The sequence below is a fragment of the Syngnathus typhle genome, linkage group LG15 (assembly GCF_033458585.1).
Source record: "Syngnathus typhle isolate RoL2023-S1 ecotype Sweden linkage group LG15, RoL_Styp_1.0, whole genome shotgun sequence".
Classification (NCBI taxonomy): Eukaryota; Metazoa; Chordata; class Actinopteri; order Syngnathiformes; family Syngnathidae; genus Syngnathus; species Syngnathus typhle.
Window position 1 is genome coordinate 8,375,902 of NC_083752.1, and position 21,593 is coordinate 8,397,494.

The window sequence follows — 21,593 nt, forward strand, 5'->3', positions numbered from 1 at the left end:
ATGTCTCAGTTGAATGTCATTGTTGTTGGGCGTTGAGTTGATGAGATGCACGGACACACAAAAGATAGCTGTAGGCAGAGAGACAATATGTATTTTCTGATATGCATTTCTCTTTTGAGACATAGGCAAGGACCACCTGAGTCAAATGCTTTCATATTTTTAATACAGCTGGTTAGGAGCAGCTTTGCAGTAGTAGTGCTCTAATATGATTGGCTCAGGGACATGGTAAGCCTGAGTGGCAGCCCTTAATGGGTGCCCTGGAGAAGTAACCCAACATCTGTGTGTTTGCAGCTAATGAGAGATGGGGGGGGCGTAAAGAATTTGAAAGTCTATGATAAACTCAGAATGGGGGGTCCGACAGGAAATTTAATTTTCTCCAGAGGGCACCGCTCAAGGCTTCTGCATTGAGGCAAAACACTGTTTGTCTCATTTCAGTTCAATACTTATGACTAAGCATTTATGATCATTGCCATTAGTGTTTGAGAAGGAAGAAAGGAAGAGAGAGTATTGTGGTGTGGGGTGGCTTTCACTCCCTGTAGAGAGACATGCTGGTTTCTAGCCTTGAGCACAAGTTTTTATACTGGTGCCATTTTGCTCCGTGACAAACTTACGTTTATTTGTATTGCTCTTATCACAAAAGAGTCTCAAAAGGGCTTCACGAGTCCACAAATAATACCGATAGTCCCTGATCTAAACTCCCCAACATGGCACGGGAAAACGTAAATGTAATAAGAACCAAGTCCAGATTCAAAGACCTATTGGTAGTCAGTAACATGGTCATTGAGTATACTGAACCCACCCACGCTGCCAAGAGTGAGAAGAGCGGTGGAAAAGCTGGCATAGGGATCTAATGATAACATAGCCCATTGATAAATTATATATTAAAGTAATAACACTCAAAGTGTGTAAATTTATTTTGAAGATTGTTAAACTTTAAATTTTGCCAAAAATCCTAAATAGGTTCCCATTATATTGTAAAATAATTTTCAGTGAATGGCCTCGTTATAATAACCGCCTGAAGGTGGCGCCAAATGAATAAGGAGTAGCCTGTGCCAATGGCTTCCTTTTTCGGTCCTCTCACGTTCAACATGGAATGCATATCAACAAGTAAACTATCCGCGCTCGATACCTGTTGTTATTTCACATCCAAACAAGTGACATCATCATTTCCATCATACCTAGAACACTTGCGTGCGGGAATTGAATGGCGTGCAAGAGGCAATTGAATTAGTATGCTGATTTAAATGAAGTGCGTTTGACCATTTCAGGTGACCCAGTTTGATGGGATCCCGTTAAAGTGCAGGAATCAAACAATTTCGTGGTAGGCAGCCGCTTGCAGAACGTGATGTTGAGTGTGAAGTTGCTGCGTTATGCAGCTGATGGGAGCCCCACCTCCCCCTCCCACCTTCTGATGAGAGGAGAGAGCCAGCGAAGGGAGTAAGTCAGCCACAGCATCTCACCACCACTTGCTCTCTGGAACTGCTTCAGATGGGCTCTTTTATGTATTTTTGTTTTTTTAAGCTGTCCTTCCGTCCGAGTGACAAACGCGTTGATCTCATTTAACCTCTTGGTGCGCCTTTAGAGTGCGCTCCCGCACCTACTTTCTGGTGGACAAACTTGGACCGAAAAGGATGCGCCAGCCAGTGCATTTTGTCTGAGGACTGAAGATGGCCAAGAAGAACGCCGCCCCCAATGGAACGAGGCCACTCGTTTGCCAGTTTAATCGTCAAATAATTTAGAGCAATCCGCAAAGTTATATTTCTGCCGAGGGGGAAGAAAAATCAATATCCCTTGACCACTGTCGGGAGGGCAAACGAGGTTGCACGCTTCTGAATTTTAATGCGGTAAAGTTATACCCGGATTGAGTGACACCTGAAGTTATTTTCCTCCTCAAAATATTGGTTGGTGGACGTACCCGCTTTTGGACGGATTGTGACCAAGCTCTTTCAGGTACTGTACACTAAAAATAAATAAAAAGACAACTGTTTTTTTGCGTTGCTTTTTGTTATCATGCGCTGTAGCGTTTTGGGAACATTTTTTCCATCTCCATGGTCCAGTAACAAGTTGCCCGCACCAAACGCATCAGTCTCGTCTGAATGTGAATGATTAGTATAGCTACATTGCGAGTTAAAAAAAAAAAAAAAAAAGACCCGAGCTCCGAGCTCTTGCAGGAATGCATGCGCGCATACCGTTGCAGTTGCAGCCTCAAATCCACAAGTCAATTTCACCGAACGCTATGCGTAATTGCACTCTATAATAGCGTTATTATTCTATGAAGCAGAAAATCCGATCAATTTGAAACATTTCTCTGCGGTCCTTTCTTTTAAGCAACACATTTCACACTAATTGCGTGTATTAGTTAGGTGGGTTTCCTCGTGAGTAAAATTTGAGCCCAAAATAACAAATGATCAGGCTGTAAATGGCTGTGCGTCCATTCGAAGAAGAGAGCAAGTGTGCGCGTTCACATGGGAAATCTCCCCCCCTCGCGCTTCAAGTGAGAGTCTTGGGTGTTGTTTCTCCCCACTCCACAGAACACTAGGCTCATTTTAATAGTCTGCTAGACACATAGTGTACACACTACAAGGCCGTCAAAACAGTCCACAAACACAACAGGGTTGTAAAGCGTTCTAGCTCATATCCCACAAACTGCCTGTAACATGAGCCCTCTCAATGTGGTGATCTCATCTGTGAAGAGCTCAAGGCAGTGGGCATGTTGAGAGATGAGATTTGGCCGAGCTTTGATGATGGGGAAAAGTCCTTTGGCTTAATTTGATGTGCTACTGCAACTGCTTGAGATAATAATTAATTAAGATTTTGTCTTGCACACAAATGAGGGAAAAAAAAGGGGGACAAAAGTTTGTGTGTTGACTAGAAATGCTCTTGGCCGCATTTAACATGTTTTAGATGTGGCATTACATTGAGTAGCCTACATAAATAGCCAGCTGAAATATTGAGTGACACAATGTGCACCGTCTCTAAAAAAATATTTGGAATCAATTATTTGCAAAGATCAACCATTTGAGGTCACTCAATGTGATGCCAGCCATTATAAACTATGCATGGGGGAGGGTAATGGATTTTTAAAAAAGGCAGCCAATGTAGAAAATGACCCTATTTGAGAAAATCATAAAATCGTCCATTATCATTATGTCTTCCAACCTGGGAGGAGTGGACCCCCCACAAGAAACATGTGAGATTGGAACAAGTGAACCTTTCCAGATGTGGACAGAACTCATCATACTGTAGTGTGGCTGCTTTAAAGCAACAAAAAAGTACAAAATGATGAATCCATTATTTTAATTATATTTTCCAATGCTAGTCCACCCGTTTGCAACGGCTTATTGTTAATTCACCGTCATGTCTTGCTAGATTTTCCGCTTGAGTCATTTTGTCTGTACCTGTAGCACAGCAAATGTCAGCCAGTCAGTCACTGCGTTGACTCAGTCCACAGTCATAGATCATCTGTCTCTATGGTAACCAGGACAGGTGCACAGGGGCTGCAGCATAATTATCTTAGACTTTCTTTTTATTACCTCTGTTATGCTCTTAAACAAAACAAACTACACATTTATTTAGTATATGTGAAGGCGAATGGAACTGCGGAATGGACATAAAGATTTGGATTGTTTTAACAATTTAAACAAACAGTAATATATTATTGGGAAGACACACTGATACAAAATGTCAATACTACTAATAAAAAGGTGACATTTGTTAATATATTTTTACATAAGTGGAGGTTAAAGTATAATTTTGTAAGTAGGTCCCAAAGTGTTCCAGATCCCCAATTCATGCAGGGTTTGTACTGTTTACAAACTTGGCTGCTATATCCTTTTTAGAGGACCTTGTTAGCACAAGGTCAGCGCTGTCTGCACAATAAGGCTTGAAAGTGCACCTCTCTAGGGACTCAGACTGTGCAGAGTCTGATATATTGCTAAAAGTTGATAATAGACTTGTCGAAGTTGAAATTTGCTCCTGAACCTTGGGGTCACAAAGGTCACGCACTATGTGAGGGCTCCAGGTGAGAATCAATCACTTTGCAGTTAAACTGATGTTTTTCTGTTAGAAGCTTTGGCTTTTAGTCACGGAACTGAAGGCAATGAAGCCTTGAGGGAGCGCAGCCTAAATGAAGGCTTGCGGTCAGACGCTAAAAGCAATTGGAGGAGTTCACTGTCATTCAAAATGACATTGCAAGCAGCAGAAGTAAGAGGAAAGGAAAGAATCTTTCGTAAAGCATTTTCTACAAGGTACCATCTTGGTAACTCGACAAAGACCTCTTCATGGACTAACCGACAGTTCAATCAGTGACAAATAATGTGGATAATAATGAAAAATGAAATCAAATGACTGTATAATTTCCTATTATATCAGGACATTATTTTATGAGAGGAGCGGTGTTATATTCTTCCTATACACAATGTAAAACCTAATATGCTGTGTGCTCCAGCGATTGTTCAAAATATATAAGTTCTGATCATTTTTGGCACCTAATGTAGATCTTATCAGTGACACATAGGTGGGGAGTGAGAAAACACTTCTACTTTGAGTGATCCTTATCTATTGATCAGTGACTAAATGTATTTGGGTGACCCTCTCCAGGGCCTTGCTAGGTCAGCAGAGCGACGGCTGGGCTGCGCATGAATCATGCGACGGGACCTCATTTTCTCTTTAGGCTTGCCACCCTGATAGTCTTAATAAGTTGGCTTTTAGCCAGGTACGTTCTTTCTGCGTGACAAGCCTCTTCTTTTCTTTCCTAAACCCCAGTTTTTTTTTGTTTTTTTTTTAGCCTTGACCGCACTCTTTTCTTCAAAGCCTAACATCTTTGCAGAAGATAAAGGACCTAGCACACCGATTTGGCAGTTATAGATAGCCTTTAAAGGTCCACCAGCATGCTTCCACATTGTTTTTCTCTTTTTAAAAGGAATCGCCTGGACTATTGCATGATCACACCTTGAGATTATACAGTATGATGAATGTTAATCTGTTTTGGGATGTGTTGTTGTTTTTATTTATTGCTTAGTAGCACTTTCTCAAGAGAAGACAAACAGTTACAAGAAACTGTGCCAATTTGAGCAAGGGTAACAATTTTTAAATGTCAATATATCAACACTTGATGGTTAATAAATGCAGTCACATTTTAGTTCTTGTGGTAAAAGTAAATTGCATATTCCTATACATATATTAAATATTCAAATCATGTTCGACTGAAGTCAATCATCATTAATGAAGTACAGTATATAAAAATGGTGATTATCCACAGCCTTATGTAAGTCGCCGAACTTCTACAAACAATAAAAAAAAATCTTTTATGCTGAGTTATGTAGCATAATTTGCTTGAATCAGCTTGTTGCTGTTCAGGTCGACCATACCATCTGGGTCGGCAGATGATAATCACATTTTTAGGGAGAAAAAAGTGCTGAGTTGTATGAAATTGCAGTCCTTGCAGTTGTTGCAGTTTTAATGTTACCATTTTGCATTAGGTGTCATAATTTTACTGAAACAAAGTCCACATCTCCCAATTATATTCTCAAATCTACCTCAACTCTTAGGATGGGGGCAAATAGGATTTTGATCCTTTTAGAAAAAGATTTGTGAGATAAACGAGGCATGTTTTCGAAAAGCTAACACAGAACATACTACACAAACAACATGATGTTGAATTCAACTGTAAACAAAGGGGAAAAAAATAAGCTCAATTTGCTCTGACTGCAAGGCATGGTGCCATCTGGAAGACAGGCAAGAGGCCAACTGGAAGATATTAAGTCACGAGTGTCATCAACCATAACAATCATGTCACAATCAAGGCACGCCTATTAGTTACGTAAAGAGATGGAACAAAAACGGGCATGATTACGTCATTACTATAGTGAAAACCATAGCAAGACACAATTTTACAGCAAAGTGTTTAAGATACAATAATTATGGGTTTATAAAGAACAATAGAGCCACAGTTTAATAAACTATGAGAAAAAAACCCCACTAATCATGAATTTGCCACAACTTACATGTTTTTGTCTTATTATTTTCCTTTAATCTTTTATTTACACAGTATACAATAGGCCCATAGTGGTATTTTGTAAATGATCGGTTCTTTCCTTATTGATTATAGCCGTTCCTTATCTCATCCCCTTTCTAGCATATAAACACACTTAGAAACCACACTCCCTTTTATGGTACCTGTGTATTGACAAGAGCTCTCCCTCTAAAGAATAAAACGGGACATATCGATAGCGAAGCGTTTAGCCCATCAATACCTACAATTTCATGTTTTCAAAGGGACCTGGATTTCTTGGTCAATTTTGTATGTTTGTGTTTTGCTTTACAGCTATACAAATATGTCTCTAAAAAAAGGGAGTCGATTTGACAAGAGGTGCCGTTTACTTAGCACAATTCAATGAAATACCAGCACAATTCAATGAAATGCCTTTGGTCCCGTATTGCTGTCATATTAACAGAAATGCATTTTATTTTCATTGCCTGATTAATAATTTATTGTATTGTGTGGTTGATGATTCAAAATGGGGGGGGGGGGGGGGCAGCAGTGTTACAGCTTGGACAAATCATTGACAAAGAAGCTGTGCTTATTGTAGGCAGGTCGATTATTTCCCCCCCACAATCATTTAAAGGACTAATGCATCACTAACACAGAGTGCTCAACTCAAATGAGGTAAAATCAAGTGCAATGATCCGGTGATTAAACAGCTCACATGCACATCCAAATCTGGCGAAGTTTTCTTTCAGCACTGAAGTTCGACTCAACCCCAATATGTGCTCTTATTTAAATTTTACAAATAATTCACTCACACGGAAAATCATTGCAATTATTTTTTAGAAAAGAAGAATGCTGGGAGGGAAATGGATCAAAGACCGCCAAATAACATTCTGTAATTACTATTAATTTTGAAAGGTTAGAATTCAAACAAAATTATTCCAGTGTTTGAGTTTATCTGTAGCACTGGAGCATGGAAAGACATTTGAATTGTACTACGGGCTAAGACGTACTAATACGGTGGGGTGTAATCTGTAAAAGAGGAAGCTCTCACACCTCCACTGAGTTGAAATTGTCATGGGCCACACTCAAAATGAAATATATTACATGCAACTTTCTGTCATAACATGGAAGGTTAGCAAGGATGTCTGGATATATATCATCTCTACCTACCACATGTTTTCTATATGTGAAAGATGTGACTATTGACGATCTAGTTGGATATGTAAGACACAGCTATGCCTTTCCATTGAATGGACAGTAAACATTGACAGCAATGATCTTTGTTGTTTTACAGGAAGAGCTTCTCATGTCCCCATGGATCAAAATTTACAAGTGATGCTGTTTGGACTCGTAATGCTGCTCTGCAGCTCTGCTGAAGGCAGCATTCTGTACAGGGTCCAGGAGGAGCAGCCTCCCAACACTCTTATTGGTAGTCTGGCTGCAGATCAGGGGCTGCCAGATTCAGGCCATCTGTACAAGCTGGAGGTCGGTGCCCCTTATCTACGTGTCGATGGAAAGACTGGAGATATTTTCACCACTGAGATCCCCATCGATAGAGAGACGTTGAAAGACTGTCGGTCGCTTGTCAGGGGTAAGCCCTGCTACCTGGAATTTGAAGTATCCGTAACAGATCTGATACAGAATCAAAGCCCGAGACTCATTGAAGGACGCATTGAGGTGCAGGACATCAATGACAACACCCCTCAATTCCCTTCTTCGGTGCTGACCATATCCGTCCCTGAGAACACAATCATGGGAGCGCTGTTTGCCATACCTATTGCAACTGACAGGGACTCAGATAGGAACGGGGTGAGTGATTATGCCCTGACAGCGGGACAAGATGCAGCAACACTCTTTGGTTTACAAGTGGCCGATGACAGGGGTGGCAAGCTACCGCAACTTATTGTTCTGGGCAACTTAGATCGCGAGGTAAAGGATTCTTATGACCTCACCATCAAGGCAGTGGATGGAGGAAACCCGCAGCGCTACAGCAGTGCTTTGCTGCGAGTAGTCGTCACCGATGTCAATGACAATTCACCAAAGTTTGAAAAGTTAACGTATGAGGCAGAAGTCTTGGAGAATAGTCCAGTAGGACATTCTGTGCTGCAGGTAAGACTGTTTTTTATTTACCTGGCTTTTTTTAAAGTAAAAAAATCACAAATTCTGCTATAACGATATATGTAGTCAGATTACATAGGACTTCATTCTTTCTTTGTTAGAAATCCCGATTATTGTTGGAACGTTCTTGTAAAAAATTCACATAAACGAACCATTGCTTTGTTTTTTGTGTGTGTTCTTATTGTCGTTCTTGTAGGTCAAAGCAAATGACTCTGACATGGGCCCCAATGGAGAAATTGAATACACACTTCATCAAGCAGGAGACCCTGTGCCAAAACTCTTACGAATTGATCGGTCCACTGGTATCATCTATGTCAAAGGACCGCTGGACCGAGAGGAGATTGACAGCTTGTCCTTCTATGTGGTGGCAAGGGATAAGGGTCCACAGCCAAAGAGCTCAAAGACCTTTGTCACCATTGAGGTGACTGACCAGAATGACAATCCACCAGCTGTGGAGATACGTGGGATTGGTCTTGTGACACACAGTGAAGGAATCGCTAACATTTCAGAAGACATGCCGGTGGGAACAGCTGTTGCTTTGGTCCAAGTCTCTGACAAGGATGAGGGAGAGAATGCCGTGGTCACGTGTGTGGTTGCAGGGGATGTGCCCTTCCAGCTTCGTTCTATCAGTGACTCATCCAGTGACAGCAAAAGGAAATATTTCCTGCAAACCACCACTCCCCTCGACTATGAAAGGGTGAAGGATTATCGAGTGGAGATAGTGGCTGTAGATTCTGGAAATCCAGCGCTCTCCGGTACCAACTCATTGAAAGTACAGGTAACTGATGTGAACGATAACTCTCCAATATTCTCCCCAACGTTGTTTGAGGTAGAGTTTGCTGAAGAGAACCAAGCTGGAGAAAAAGTTTTGGATGTGATCGCTTCAGATGCAGACAGCGGCACAAATGCAGATCTTATTTATAACATTGTGGCAGACACATCCATCAAGGGTCTCTTTGAGATAGATCCAAATACCGGGGAAGTCAGAGCCCGGAACCCGCTTGATCGTGAGCACAAAGAACACTATGAGTTTAGGGTCACCGCAGCTGATAAAGGCTCACCTGTCCATAAAGGAACCGCAAATGTTGTAATCAAAGTCCTCGACCGCAATGACAATGACCCCAAATTCATGCTGAGTGGCTACAGTTTCTCAGTTTTAGAAAACATGCCTCCCCTCAGCCCAGTTGGCATGGTAACAGTCATGGATGTTGACAAAGGTGAAAATGCTCACGTTCACCTATCTGTGGAGTCAGATGGAGGAAAATTTGTTGTTCAAAATGGAACCGGCACCATTCTATCAAGCATATCTTTTGATAGAGAAAAAGAGAGCAGCTACACTTTCCGTCTAAAAGCTGTGGATGGAGGACAACCACCTCGCTCTTCTTATGTGGGTGTAACCATCAATGTACTGGATGAAAACGACAATGACCCCGTTGTTACAAAGCCCTCCAATTCTTCCTTCAGACTTTTGTCACCCCTTGCTTCCCCCGATAGCCATGTGGAGATGGTGGAAGCTGAAGATTTGGACAGTGGGCTCAATGCAGAGATGGTTTTCAGCATTGCGGGCGGTAACCCTCACCAGTTATTTCGTATCTCTCAATCCAGTGGAGAGATTACGCTAGCAAAGGAAATGGTCCCAAAATATGGCGGACTACATCGCTTGGTGGTTAAAGTGAGTGATAGAGGGAAGCCAGCACGTCATGCCACTGCCTTGGTCCATATTTATGTCAATGAAACCATTTCAAATGTCAGTTTAGTTGAAGCTCTGGTTGGACACAGTCTTTACACCCCGCTAGACCGGGATATCGCCGGTGATCCTGACAACGGCTTTGCTGCACAACGGAGCAACATTTTGTTCGGAAGCCTCGCTGGAATAGCAGGCGTCGTTATGCTCATCTTGGTGGTAGTTTTTATACGACACCGCATTCAAAGAGAAACAAAGAGTGGATATCAACCCGGCAAGAAAGAAACAAAGGACTTATATGCACCCAAACAGGCACCAAAAAATGCCAAAGGGAAGCGAGGTAGGCGAGGAAAACCTCCAAAATCTCCCAAACCACTTGGGGAAGAAGAGGAGGTCGGCCTCCAAAAAAGCCTCAAGTTCAACCTTGATGCAGTCAATGATAGCCCAAGGATACATCTGCCCCTGACTTACTCACCAGAAAGCCCTGATATAGGTCGGCACTACCGCTCCAACTCCCCGTTGCCCTCCATTCAGCTGCAAGCACAATCTCCCTCAGGCTCGCAAAAACATCAGGCAGTCCAGGACCTTCCGGCTACCAATACCTTTGTAGGGACCGGAGGAGATGACAACTCTACTGGGTCAGACCAATACTCTGATTACAGCTACAAGACCAGTCAACCCAAGTACAACAAACAGGTAAGGTCACAGAAAAATATTGATACATGTTATAGAAATAAGTTGGTGTGATTCTCAAAAGCATAGCATAGTAAATACATTTTATACGACTGTATTACTTGCTTAATCCTGTACATTGTTAAGAATTTAAAAACCTGTTTAACGACCAATTTGTATTCGTTGGCTTTGTTGTTGCAGTCTCACTGTTAGGTAGTTTGATACCTTCAGCAGACCTATCTGACATGTTAGGTGATCACAAGCCATTGTGGATTGTGTCAGTTCAGCGAGCAATCACCATGTTCACCTTGAATGACAATATAAGGGAACAAAAGCCACATGGAGTGTCAGCCTTTGTGCGTAATCTCTCTCTTAGCAAAATTGTGTAAAATGAAATTGCAGCTCAAATATAAACGCTAAGCACGACATTACTTTTTTAATATGATAACAAAGGCATAGGAAAATATGGCCAATGATTGACAGGCTGTAAAATTTCAACAGATGTTGAAGCTCTGTGACATAACTCTACAGATGTTGTTTCATGTAAGGCATCTCATCTCCCATCAGGAAGAACAGATTGACCAAAATATATAATTAAGTAATGCCAAGTAATGTGACAGATGTAGCCTGGTGCCCTTTCACCTTAATTTTTAACATTGTTGTTCTCGATAGTGGCTTTTGCTATAGTGAATTTGCTATTGTGCTTGTGTGTGTGTACGTGTGTGTGTGTGTATATATATATATATATATATATATATATATATATATATATATATATATATATATATATATATATATATATATATATATATATATATACATATATATATATATATATACATATATATATATATATATATACATATATATATATTTATATTAGGGGTGTAACGATACATCGATACACATCGATTAATCGATACAATGCTCTACGATTTATTGGCATCGATGCTAAACGTAAACATCGATTTATATCGCCGTGTTTGACCTCGGACATTAGACGCGACTTTATTTTGAAATCCAGTTCATTGTTGCTTGCTTCCTCTTTCCGGGAGCAGTGCGCCCGGCGTTGTTGTGTTGTGAGCAGAGCAGGCACGTGAAAGGGGAGTCGACAACTAGTACGCGGCTCCTGGGCTGGTGCTATGGCTAGTGTCTAAAAAGACGAGGAAATTTGCTCCCCTTTAGGCTTCAAGTCATTCGTTTGGAAGCACTTTGGATTCCAAAGAAAAGATGGCTCAACGGAAAAGACACGTGCAGTTTGTAAATCCTGCCACGCGGTGATCAAATATTCAGGGAGCACAAATCTCGCCGCACATTTAAAGAAAAAACACGACATCAAAGTTCAGTGTTAAAATAAGCACTTTGTATACTGCAATACTCTTTTAATTTCCTAAATAAAGAGTTTGCAGTACCTTGTTGATTTTGCGTATGAATTGTTATAAATCAGGATATTGTTCTATATTTTTTATTAAAAAAATATATATATCGATCGTAGAGCACTATATCGCGATATATCGTGAATGAATCGCAGCAGGCTTTAAGATATCGGCAAATATCGTATCGCAGTTCTTTGTATCGATATTATATCGTATCGTGACAAAACCCGCGATTTACACCCCTAATATATATATATATATACCGTAATTTTCGGACTAAAAGTCGCACCGGAGTATAAGTCGCACCAGCCATAAAATGCCCAAAAAAGCAAAGAAAAACACATATAAGTCGCTCCGGAGTATAAGTCGCATTTTGAGTCGCACCAAGAACAGTCACGAACGAGCAACAACAGGCTACGATAGCTACCGTTTTTTTCCGTGTATAGTGCGCCCCCATGTATAATACGCACCTTAAAAATGGCATGCTGATGCTGGAAAAAAGCCTGTACCCATGTATAATACGCACCCAATTTTTATGAATTTTCTTTTATGAATTTTTTTAATTTTTTAATTTTTTTTTTTAAGTCCCAATGATCGTCACACACGCAGGGAGGCAATGGGTCCCATTTTTATAGTCTTTGGTATGGTCTTAACTAGGCTGGATGTATTTTTTTTTGTTGGCGTTGATTTCTCCGACTGCCCATAAACGCACCACCGCGCTCCGTGCGCGCACGGGAAAGAGGCGTGCGGACGTGAAAAAGGCGGCTCTGTATGGGAGAGACGTTGAAGAGGAATAAAAACACCCTTGAAAACCAAAACTTGGTGATTTCAAGTTTCATTTCGAGGGACATTTGTCACGTCTCGTCCCCAGTTTTGCTATGTGTCTAGGTTGCCATAGTTTCTGTTCGCGTCGCCCCTCTCTTCCTGTGTCACCTCAATCGATGTAACGTGTTTTGTATTTAAGTCCTGTCTGCCCCTCGCTCACCGTCGGATCATTGCATGTGTTACTGTCATGATGTCTGTTTGCTTTCTGTTCCTGTCTTTGGTAATGTCACCCTGTCTTTTTGTTCCACGACTTTGTCGGTCAGTCCTGTTGTTGGTTTTGTTTTCTAAAAAATAAATAAATAAAAAAATAAAAAATTAAAAAAAAACTTTTTTATTTTTTTTTTACCCATGTATAATGCGCACCCCAGATTTTAGGACAATAAATTCGTTAAATTTTGCGCACTATACACGGAAAAAAACGGTATGCTAACGTGACATAAACACAAACTAAGAGCTGAGAACGGCCCTGACGTAAAATTCAGAGTTATTCAAAAAACTATTACATAAATAACACGTTAATAAAACCATCTGCGTCACTCCAATTCATTAAATCCATCAATTGTCCTTTGTCAACAATGCGTGCGCGCCGCTGACGGCTCTTGCACTTCAAAATATTCCACAGGCCCATATAACGATATATAAATTATATATCAAATAACTTTTATATAAGCAATAATGTTATCAAACCATCTGTACACTCTAAATCATTAAATCCATAGATCAAATTCCTCGTCCTTTGTCAACATCGCCGCGCAGATGGTTTTATTAACGTGTTATTTATGTAATAGTTTAGTGCTAATCGGACGTCAAACGCTGCGCGTTCGCTTCTCTTCTGGGGGGGGAGGGGGGCGCTGCTAATCGGACGTCAAACGCTGCGCGTTCGCTTCTCTTCGGGGGGCGGTGCTAATGGGACGTCAAACGCTTTGTGTGGCGGGCTCCATCTAGTGTGAGCTCAAGCTTCTTGTGCGGGCCATATTCAATTATGTTTTCAGAATTTGCTGCGGGCCAATAAAAACTGGACCGCGGGCCGCAGTTGGCCCGTAGTTTGGACACCCCTATTGTAGCCGATAAATTGACCTCTTAAAATATGATAGCATGAAACCTTAGGGCATATTTTAAAACTTAATCCGTGACTCATTTTATGTGACATTTTTTTTCAACTGCAGTTTCTTCTTAGTCATCATGGAAAATAATGTCACCTGAGGTGATCACACCATTGCTGTGTCGTCATATCCAAAACACCAAAGATTTAACGACCATGCTTATGGCAAACATCCTCTTATCGTTGTGCAACTTCATTTTTTTCCTTTTGTCACATTTGAACGTGTGATATTGTAAGATGGTTGCTGCAGGAACCCATGACTCACATCAACAATTAGAACCCGATAATTAGCCCTGTCGGGCCCAAGCGCTCACACCTTTTTTCACGTGTCTAATGAGAGTTTGTGTAAAGCATGTGTTCCGTGTGACGTCATTAAAATCAGAAGTCAAAGCTTTACGTTTCACTTTGGATGTTCATTTAATATCCTTTCTGCTCGTCCCCAAAGCTAATCCAGAGGATTCAGAGAGCCTTAGAGGGTAAAGAACGAGTCTTAATTAATCTGTCCTATAATTAACAAGGTTCATCCTTTATGAAACTTGGGCAGTCCTAAAAAATGATATTATATAAAATTTAGACCAACGGCTAAAGGTGGCTTGAATAGTAAGAGCAAGATCGAGTAATAAGGTATAAGTGTCTTTTTGTGACATGAGAAATACAAGATTAAAAAACATCAATTCGAAAAGTATAGATTTCTCTTGTCTCTTGGATTTATTTTGCAAACAGTATGAAAATAACAGTATATTCAGTTGAAAATAAAATATCGCCAGTGGTGCTCTGTTAGAACGTCATGCCATTTTAATTCAATTTTAACAAATATTTTTTTTACATATCTGTTTAATCATTCAATCATTTTATGGCAAGTTGCTGCACCACAGAGCGGGGGTGTAACTCTGCCCTCTCTGAACATCTGAGTTCACTTTGGCAAAGAGCTAGGAGTTCCTCAAAGAGTCCATCATAAAATTTGTTGGCAACACTTTTGATGATTATTATTTTTTATCAATTTTATCGATTTGATGTTGCAGCCATTCGTCATAGTAAGTAGATTTAAATGAAGTATTCGTGACACATTATTGATGTGGTGTCATCTTTATTTGCTTTCTCCAAGAAAGGATGGCATTGAGGAACAATCATTTATTTTCTCCCAACATTTGTTCCTCCTCAATCCTCTCCTGATACAAACCTTTTGGGATTTTAATCTAATAACTCTGAGCCCAAATTTAACCAAACAATGGTGTTGCTGCAATTTATTAGTTGAAGTGGTGAACACCCCCCATTGAGACGATAGAATAAGTTATCCGCAAGAAGACAGACTAAAAAAAATGTAGGCAAGCTCGTTTTCTTCCGACGAAATCCTATACGCCTTCTGGAATTGAAAGGAAAATTACAAGGTTTTAATGTGATACCATTGACTTCTATCAGCATCTACCTTTCAAAACGTTCTATCAAGCCCGATGGAAAATCAGAAATCTCAAATGGGCTTCACTCCCAGAATCATATGCACTTATATAATTGCCACATGTCAGATCCCCTTTATTTATGTTAAAATATATCTCCACTGAGCAACTCCTTTTGGTAACGCTGTGTGAAGGCTCATCTTTCTGATGGCGTTTTTCTCAGCCGCGATATTATATCACCACACATCCCAGCCTCCTTACCTTCTGCCAGGCAGATTACTGCTTTTATCAATAAGCAGCTTAGCACCAAAGTGTCCCTCAATAATACGCCGTGGTATTTTTTTCTTCCTCTGGCAGCTTTAATGTCTCTTTAGGTGCCCCCTCCCCTCATCTAGCCCATCCGCCCCACCACCCAAGTATTACAAATTCTCATAACCTTCCATTTCTGTGTTTTCACTCCCACAACACTTTCCACTTTATTTAACCCTCTCACCGAGAGAGAACCTACTGATACATTATGTATCCTTCTCTTCAGGTCACATTAGGAACCTAGAAAAGGCTCAGGAGGGCCAGAAAGGAGCATCCCCATCAGACATACTGCCCCATTAGAAGTCTGCACCGCACTATAAAACCCATTAAGGTCCATTAGGGAAGCGTTCTGGTCCGCAGACACCTGTAAGGCCAGTCAGCCTCAAAGGTGCACGGCTACAGATGGTATAAAACCTATTTGATTTGTCATTAAAATGCCATGTATTATCTTTATACCAAACGATGTGTCAGTAGTATTTTATCAAAAAGGATTTTAGTTTCAGAAATTCGACTGTTGGGACATAATCAAGCCCAAATCAAAGATGTTTGGAGGCAGCTGTTTTAACGATACTCATTAAATTATGTTTCTCATTTGAAAGGCAGTACATAATGCACGATATCATAAAATGTAAATCAGCGCAAGAATCATTGCGCTTAAATAGATCCCATGTGAGATTTCACACACTTATAGTTTCCGAGCTTTCTCTTCAGCAAATGCCAGCTCGGTCACTTCCTCTATTGGGAACAACTGCATGCAGCTGTGAGCTTTCAGCACCGTGACTGGCACACTGCTTATCATTGCTTGATGAGTTTGACCCAAATTTTCCACAGACCGACACATTTTTCAAAGCCACTTTTAAAATCTAAACCCTAGATCAGCTCAAGAGTGAAAACCTAGCTTGGCTACAATTCAGATTTGAATGTTTTTTATATTGGGGGGTGGGGCATATTTTGATGTTTGGTCTACCATTGCGGTATTTTTCTGACGTAAAATTATTAAATATTGTCCGAACAGCTACAAAAATGCATCTATTGTTTTGAAGCTATCCAATATGCCTCATGCTGACAGAAAAACAAGTCTTGGAATATTGCCTAACAAAATGAGTTTTTATGAGATCAAGGGAAAGGTTTTTGACAAACAATTCTGCACTAATGACGACCAAGTGTGTGTGAGTTATTAGGCGGGTAGAATTGTGCTGGAAAGTAACGGGGAGGCAAGCTAATGAATGCTGTCCTAGTCAATGAAATAATCAACAAATAAGAATCTCAACATAGTGTGGTGTAATTTGATGTTGAGCTGCTAAATAATGTGCCACACTGTCACTTCAAAATTCATCTCCGAGCTGTTGCTTTCAATAAACGAGCTTGTGTTACCAAGTAATAGTGAATCTGTAACTGTGTTATTGACATTTGGTGGAAAATAAAAGATAAGCAGTGAATAAATCACCGGCAGAAGAGATGAATGGCAACATACATACGTATATGAAATGATGGTAGAAAGAAATGAAAGTTTATTGAATGAATAGTCCCGCTGTCAAAATGGTAAAGATAGCTCCGGATTGCACGCGCTATTTGGAAAGTGCTCACTGCAGGAGCAGCAAATATATACATATACATACGTACATATATATATATATATATATATATATATATATATATATACACTTGGGTGTAGCGATTGCGGGCTTACCTGCGCAGTGCAGACATATGTTAATTACACAAGCATACACAGACTTTCCACAGGGGAACAAACATGCAAAATAACTGCCAACCGCTTCATGCTTCTTAAGCCAAAGAGCATTTTAAAACCTTTGAGTGTTTTTTAACAGAGGAAGCACCACCATAGTACGCATTACATCCCCCTGGTTGGACTATACAGACATCCGGCCCATAAAAGCTTTTCTCCAACATGCTAATGCCTCTGTGGAAAGGTTTGTGTATAATTTGATGCTGTATTTATGTGCAACACAAAATTATATCTGTTTTGATCACCGTATTTTGACCGGCATGTGAATTTATCCTATCAAGAGAAATGTTAGCATCATTCAGGCATGCCATTGTATGGATAATTTAGCTTAAGGCTATATTTTACGACTACTGCCGGGACATGGATTTGAAGAAGCTCAATGAGCATGTCCACACAGGCAGAGAAAATTGTGAGTGCAGTGTTGCATGGGGTTATCCCCAGTGATGGGACACAGGGCAGGTGCTGGGAGAGGTTGGAGGATGGAAGATGATGGGGCGGCTCGAGGCCCGGGTCGTGGGGCCACATCCCGTCCTTGCTGTTATGAAGGAGAAACTAACTGATGTGACAGTGACAAATGAAGCAACTCCACATCCCCAACTGCCACTTTTATGCCTCTCAAACTCAAGGAATCGTTTCCCAACCCACCCACTATTTTCTTCTCGGCGCTCTCAACCTTTCAAGTCGTCTTTATTCTTACCTACTGAGAGCTTTTCAGCTTTCAGTCTCCACTTTGTGCTACGTATTTTTAACTTTTACTTTGTACATCTTCTGGCGCTCTTTCACATCTCTCCCTTCAATCGTCCCTCCTTCTCTTTCTGCTTGTGAAGTATTGGAATACCTTGCTGGATCCCCTCCAATGAAAAACTTTTATTGTTTTGTGTTCTCCTGTACGCACTGTTAACATATTGAACTTGCCAATGGGTTTCTATAAAATAAAATAAAATAAAATAAAATAAAATAAAATAAAATAAAATAAAATAAAATAAAATAAAATAAAATAAAATAAAATAAAATAAAATAAAATAAAATAAAATAAAATAAAATAAAATAAAATAAAATAAAATAAAATAAAATAAAATAAAATAAAATACTTCTTTATTGCCCTTGAAATTCATTGGACAGCATCAGCACTCAGTCAAGTGTTTAGCTCTCCCCAGCTTCTGTTCTATGGAACCGACGCGACATGGCATTTACATCCTATAAATTGATTCCCTGTATCAAAACTTGTGTTGGTGAGTAGAATTGACACAGTAGAGTGTCATTAAACGAGAGATGGTGAAGTAGCACAAAGGATGAAGGAATAGCTCAGCAGTGATTATTGTTGAGGTTTAATGACTGTCTTGCTCCTGTAATAGACCTTCTCGGCTGTTGAAATGAGATGCCAAGCAGAGAAGACAATTAATTGCTTGGCTTCCTTTTGTCCCTGCCCCCATCCCCGTGTGTATTGAGCTGAAACTTGATAAGATAAAGGCTTGCGGCCACCCTAATACCTTCAGACATTCATCTCTCAATCTTAAATTTATTGTTTGAGTCAGGTGGCCCACTGCTGCTGTGTGATACACAGGGGGAAACAACAAATACTTTGGAGGTCCACAATGGCACCTAGAGCTTTATTAAAAGTATACCATAGAGTATATATGTAGATTAAAAAACACCACGTTTCTTTCCAGCATCAATATTTTGTCATATTGCCCTAAACAAATCTGACGTAAAATTGATGAAACTGGCTCCGTCCTTCCCTGTGCAATATTGAGAGGTTTAGTGACAAGTTATTAATAACTACAGTGGATTATCATATGAAAGGCTTAAGCTCCCCCTATGGGCCGATCTGCATCTAAAATGCTCATTGCATTGTTAATGTGCATCGCATGCCTGATTGCTGGTGTGTGCAATTAATTTGTGTGTTGCTTGCAGGAAACAACTAATCAGTGTGATTTAGAAAATGCTTAAAAAGACATCAGTCAAGTTCTTTCAAAAGCCTCACGATAAGATACACTATTAATTATAGCTGGATATTCTTATCGATTAATTACCAGTAATTTCAAGCTGTTAACAGGTGGCAGAGCTAAACTTCAACTCAACATCCATCTTTGTGATGTAGTGTCTTATGACAGTGATATCCTACCAAAGATTTGCTCCAATTATGGCAATGCCAATGTAACACTCCACACATTCCTGTTTATGAACATTAAAAATGCATCGCTCTTCAAAATCATTATGATGCAAATGTGAGTCTGTTAAGCAGCAGTATATAGCACACATTAAATGAGTGCAAATCTGTCAGGCAGTGCTGAGAAATATAGTGTGCCAAATGTAATTGGAATAATGAGCGGCCAATACTATTCAACATATTCAACATACGGTCAACACAATACACAGTGGTGTTGAGTTGAAAACAAAATAAAATAAAAAAGCCAAAAAAATGCTTAGCACACCATATTCATCTTTGCACACATAATGTAGCAGTGTTATCAAGAGGACAGCATGCAGCCGGTAATGGAAAGTGTGATAAATAATACAATCTCAAATACTTCCATTCAGTTAAATATGCAGGCATCAGACTCGTATAATGCCCGCAGAGTTTCAATATTTTCCCTCGTATTATTTCAATACTTTATACTCACATAATTGATTTAAAATCTGATCAGATTTTTCATTCTCCTTTAATATGAATGTTAAAGCGGCGCAGTGTGAAATTTCAGCCCTCAACATAATGACTCCGGAGCTGCAGCGACTCTCATAGCAAAAAGGGTTGTTTCTGGTCTGCAGCCATATGAAATGTCATCAGAAATTGGACAAGATATGAAGGAGCTATCCCCTTTGAGAGCTCCATTGAGCTGCACATTTTCTTATATTGTTCCCGCATTATAATTGAGCCCCTTACGGGTGACCCGTGTCCTTCTGAGATAAAACTAATTATTTGCTAGAAGAATTACTTTCAGCATCTGTCTTCAGGTCAAAACTGTTATGCTTTGTTACTATAACGATGTAGCCATCTGTCACATGGTCTTGTGTTTTGAAGCTTTATTGTAACAGATTTTATTTCACAAAGTCAAATGTCAGGTTTGTTTATTTTAATTGTTCATTTCAAGGTATGATTGCAGCAGGATTGTGTCTTAGTTGTGCACCACAAGTAACCAGTGTACTCTCCTGCAGTTTTTCCACTCACTTCTTCATTCTGCATGTCAGCCGTAAAAACCTATATAATCAACCAATCTTCTTTGTTGTCGGCCATCGGCATTTTATTCTGGCGCATTCAAAACATTCCTCGGAAATTCAATGTGGACTCAGAGAATTTGAACGGGCTCTGCAGTTCCAGGCACAAGGCCTGTGTAAATTAGCCTTGGATTTGAATTAATTGAAAAAAATCCAACAGAATATCTCAGGCAGAACTGATTGCAAAGCACATTTCACACTGAAGGCTCATTTTACCAATTACAGTTGAAGCCATTCATGTTGGCTGCACCAAGAACAATGGTAATATCGGTTACACTAAACTCACGAAGGCATCGCCGCTTATCAGCACATTTTTAGTAATTAAGTTATAGTGGCCCAACATGGGCAGTTTCATTCCTTCATTATATATAAAAAAAAGGTTATTGGAAGGTTCCCCCATGTCTCAAGGGTACACACTTAGGTATTACTGTTCTTCCCTAAGCAACAAAAGAAACAACCATTACAGAGTAAATATTATCTGATGGAGAAAGTGCATGCCGTTACGTTAACTCTCCACTCTCTTAGTTCGTTAAAGACCGAAACTAAACAGTTCAACAGGTTTTGCAAAAAAAAGCCTGTCCAGGAAAAGGTTTAAATAAATCCATGCGTTTATAAGTGTTTCTGCATGTGCTTGATAAGCATATTGTATGTGTTTGATCAATGTGCTGCAAATGTGTGATAAGACCCGCATTTGATTACAGTTCTACATAACGCGTCTGATTGTGCCATTTTTTCCCCCCGTCCCTTAAAGCCGATGGATTATTGTCTCTTACTGTGCGTCTTTTATCATGTTAAGCTGATTTGCTTGCGTTTTATGTCACACATTACATTTATGTTGTAGCACCTTTATTAAATCAACTTTTCTAATATATGTTCTGAGGTTGACTTAGATTATACACGTTGCGTTTTATTGCAATAGCTGACTTTACGTTGCATAAGATATAATTACACAAGTCTACTGGTTGACAGTTCTACACCAATCGTCTTGGAGGTATCATATTTCTGTATGGAGGATAAACCTTTTTTTTAATATCTGACGATGGATTATTAGTTTAGCATAGCACAAACGCCATTATTAGAAAAAGGTGCATACAATGTGTGTTTATTGGACATACTGTTGCCTTTCTTCCTCTCTCTTAATCGTCTTTCTAATTTTTT

The 21,593-nt window shown here is 39.9% G+C and overlaps 1 protein-coding gene across 1 annotated transcript in view; it reads left to right on the forward strand.

The window, feature by feature from the left end:
* Positions 1-7,300: 7,300 nt before the first annotated feature.
* Positions 7,301-21,593, forward strand: part of pcdh1a (protocadherin 1a) — a 49,269-nt gene continuing 34,976 nt past the window's right edge. Inside the window, exons 1-2 of the mRNA XM_061300310.1 lie at positions 7,301-8,101; positions 8,307-10,490. Coding sequence (XP_061156294.1) covers positions 7,307-8,101; positions 8,307-10,490 — 2,979 coding nt within the window. The 5' untranslated portion in view covers positions 7,301-7,306. The remainder of the gene's footprint in view (positions 8,102-8,306; positions 10,491-21,593) is intronic.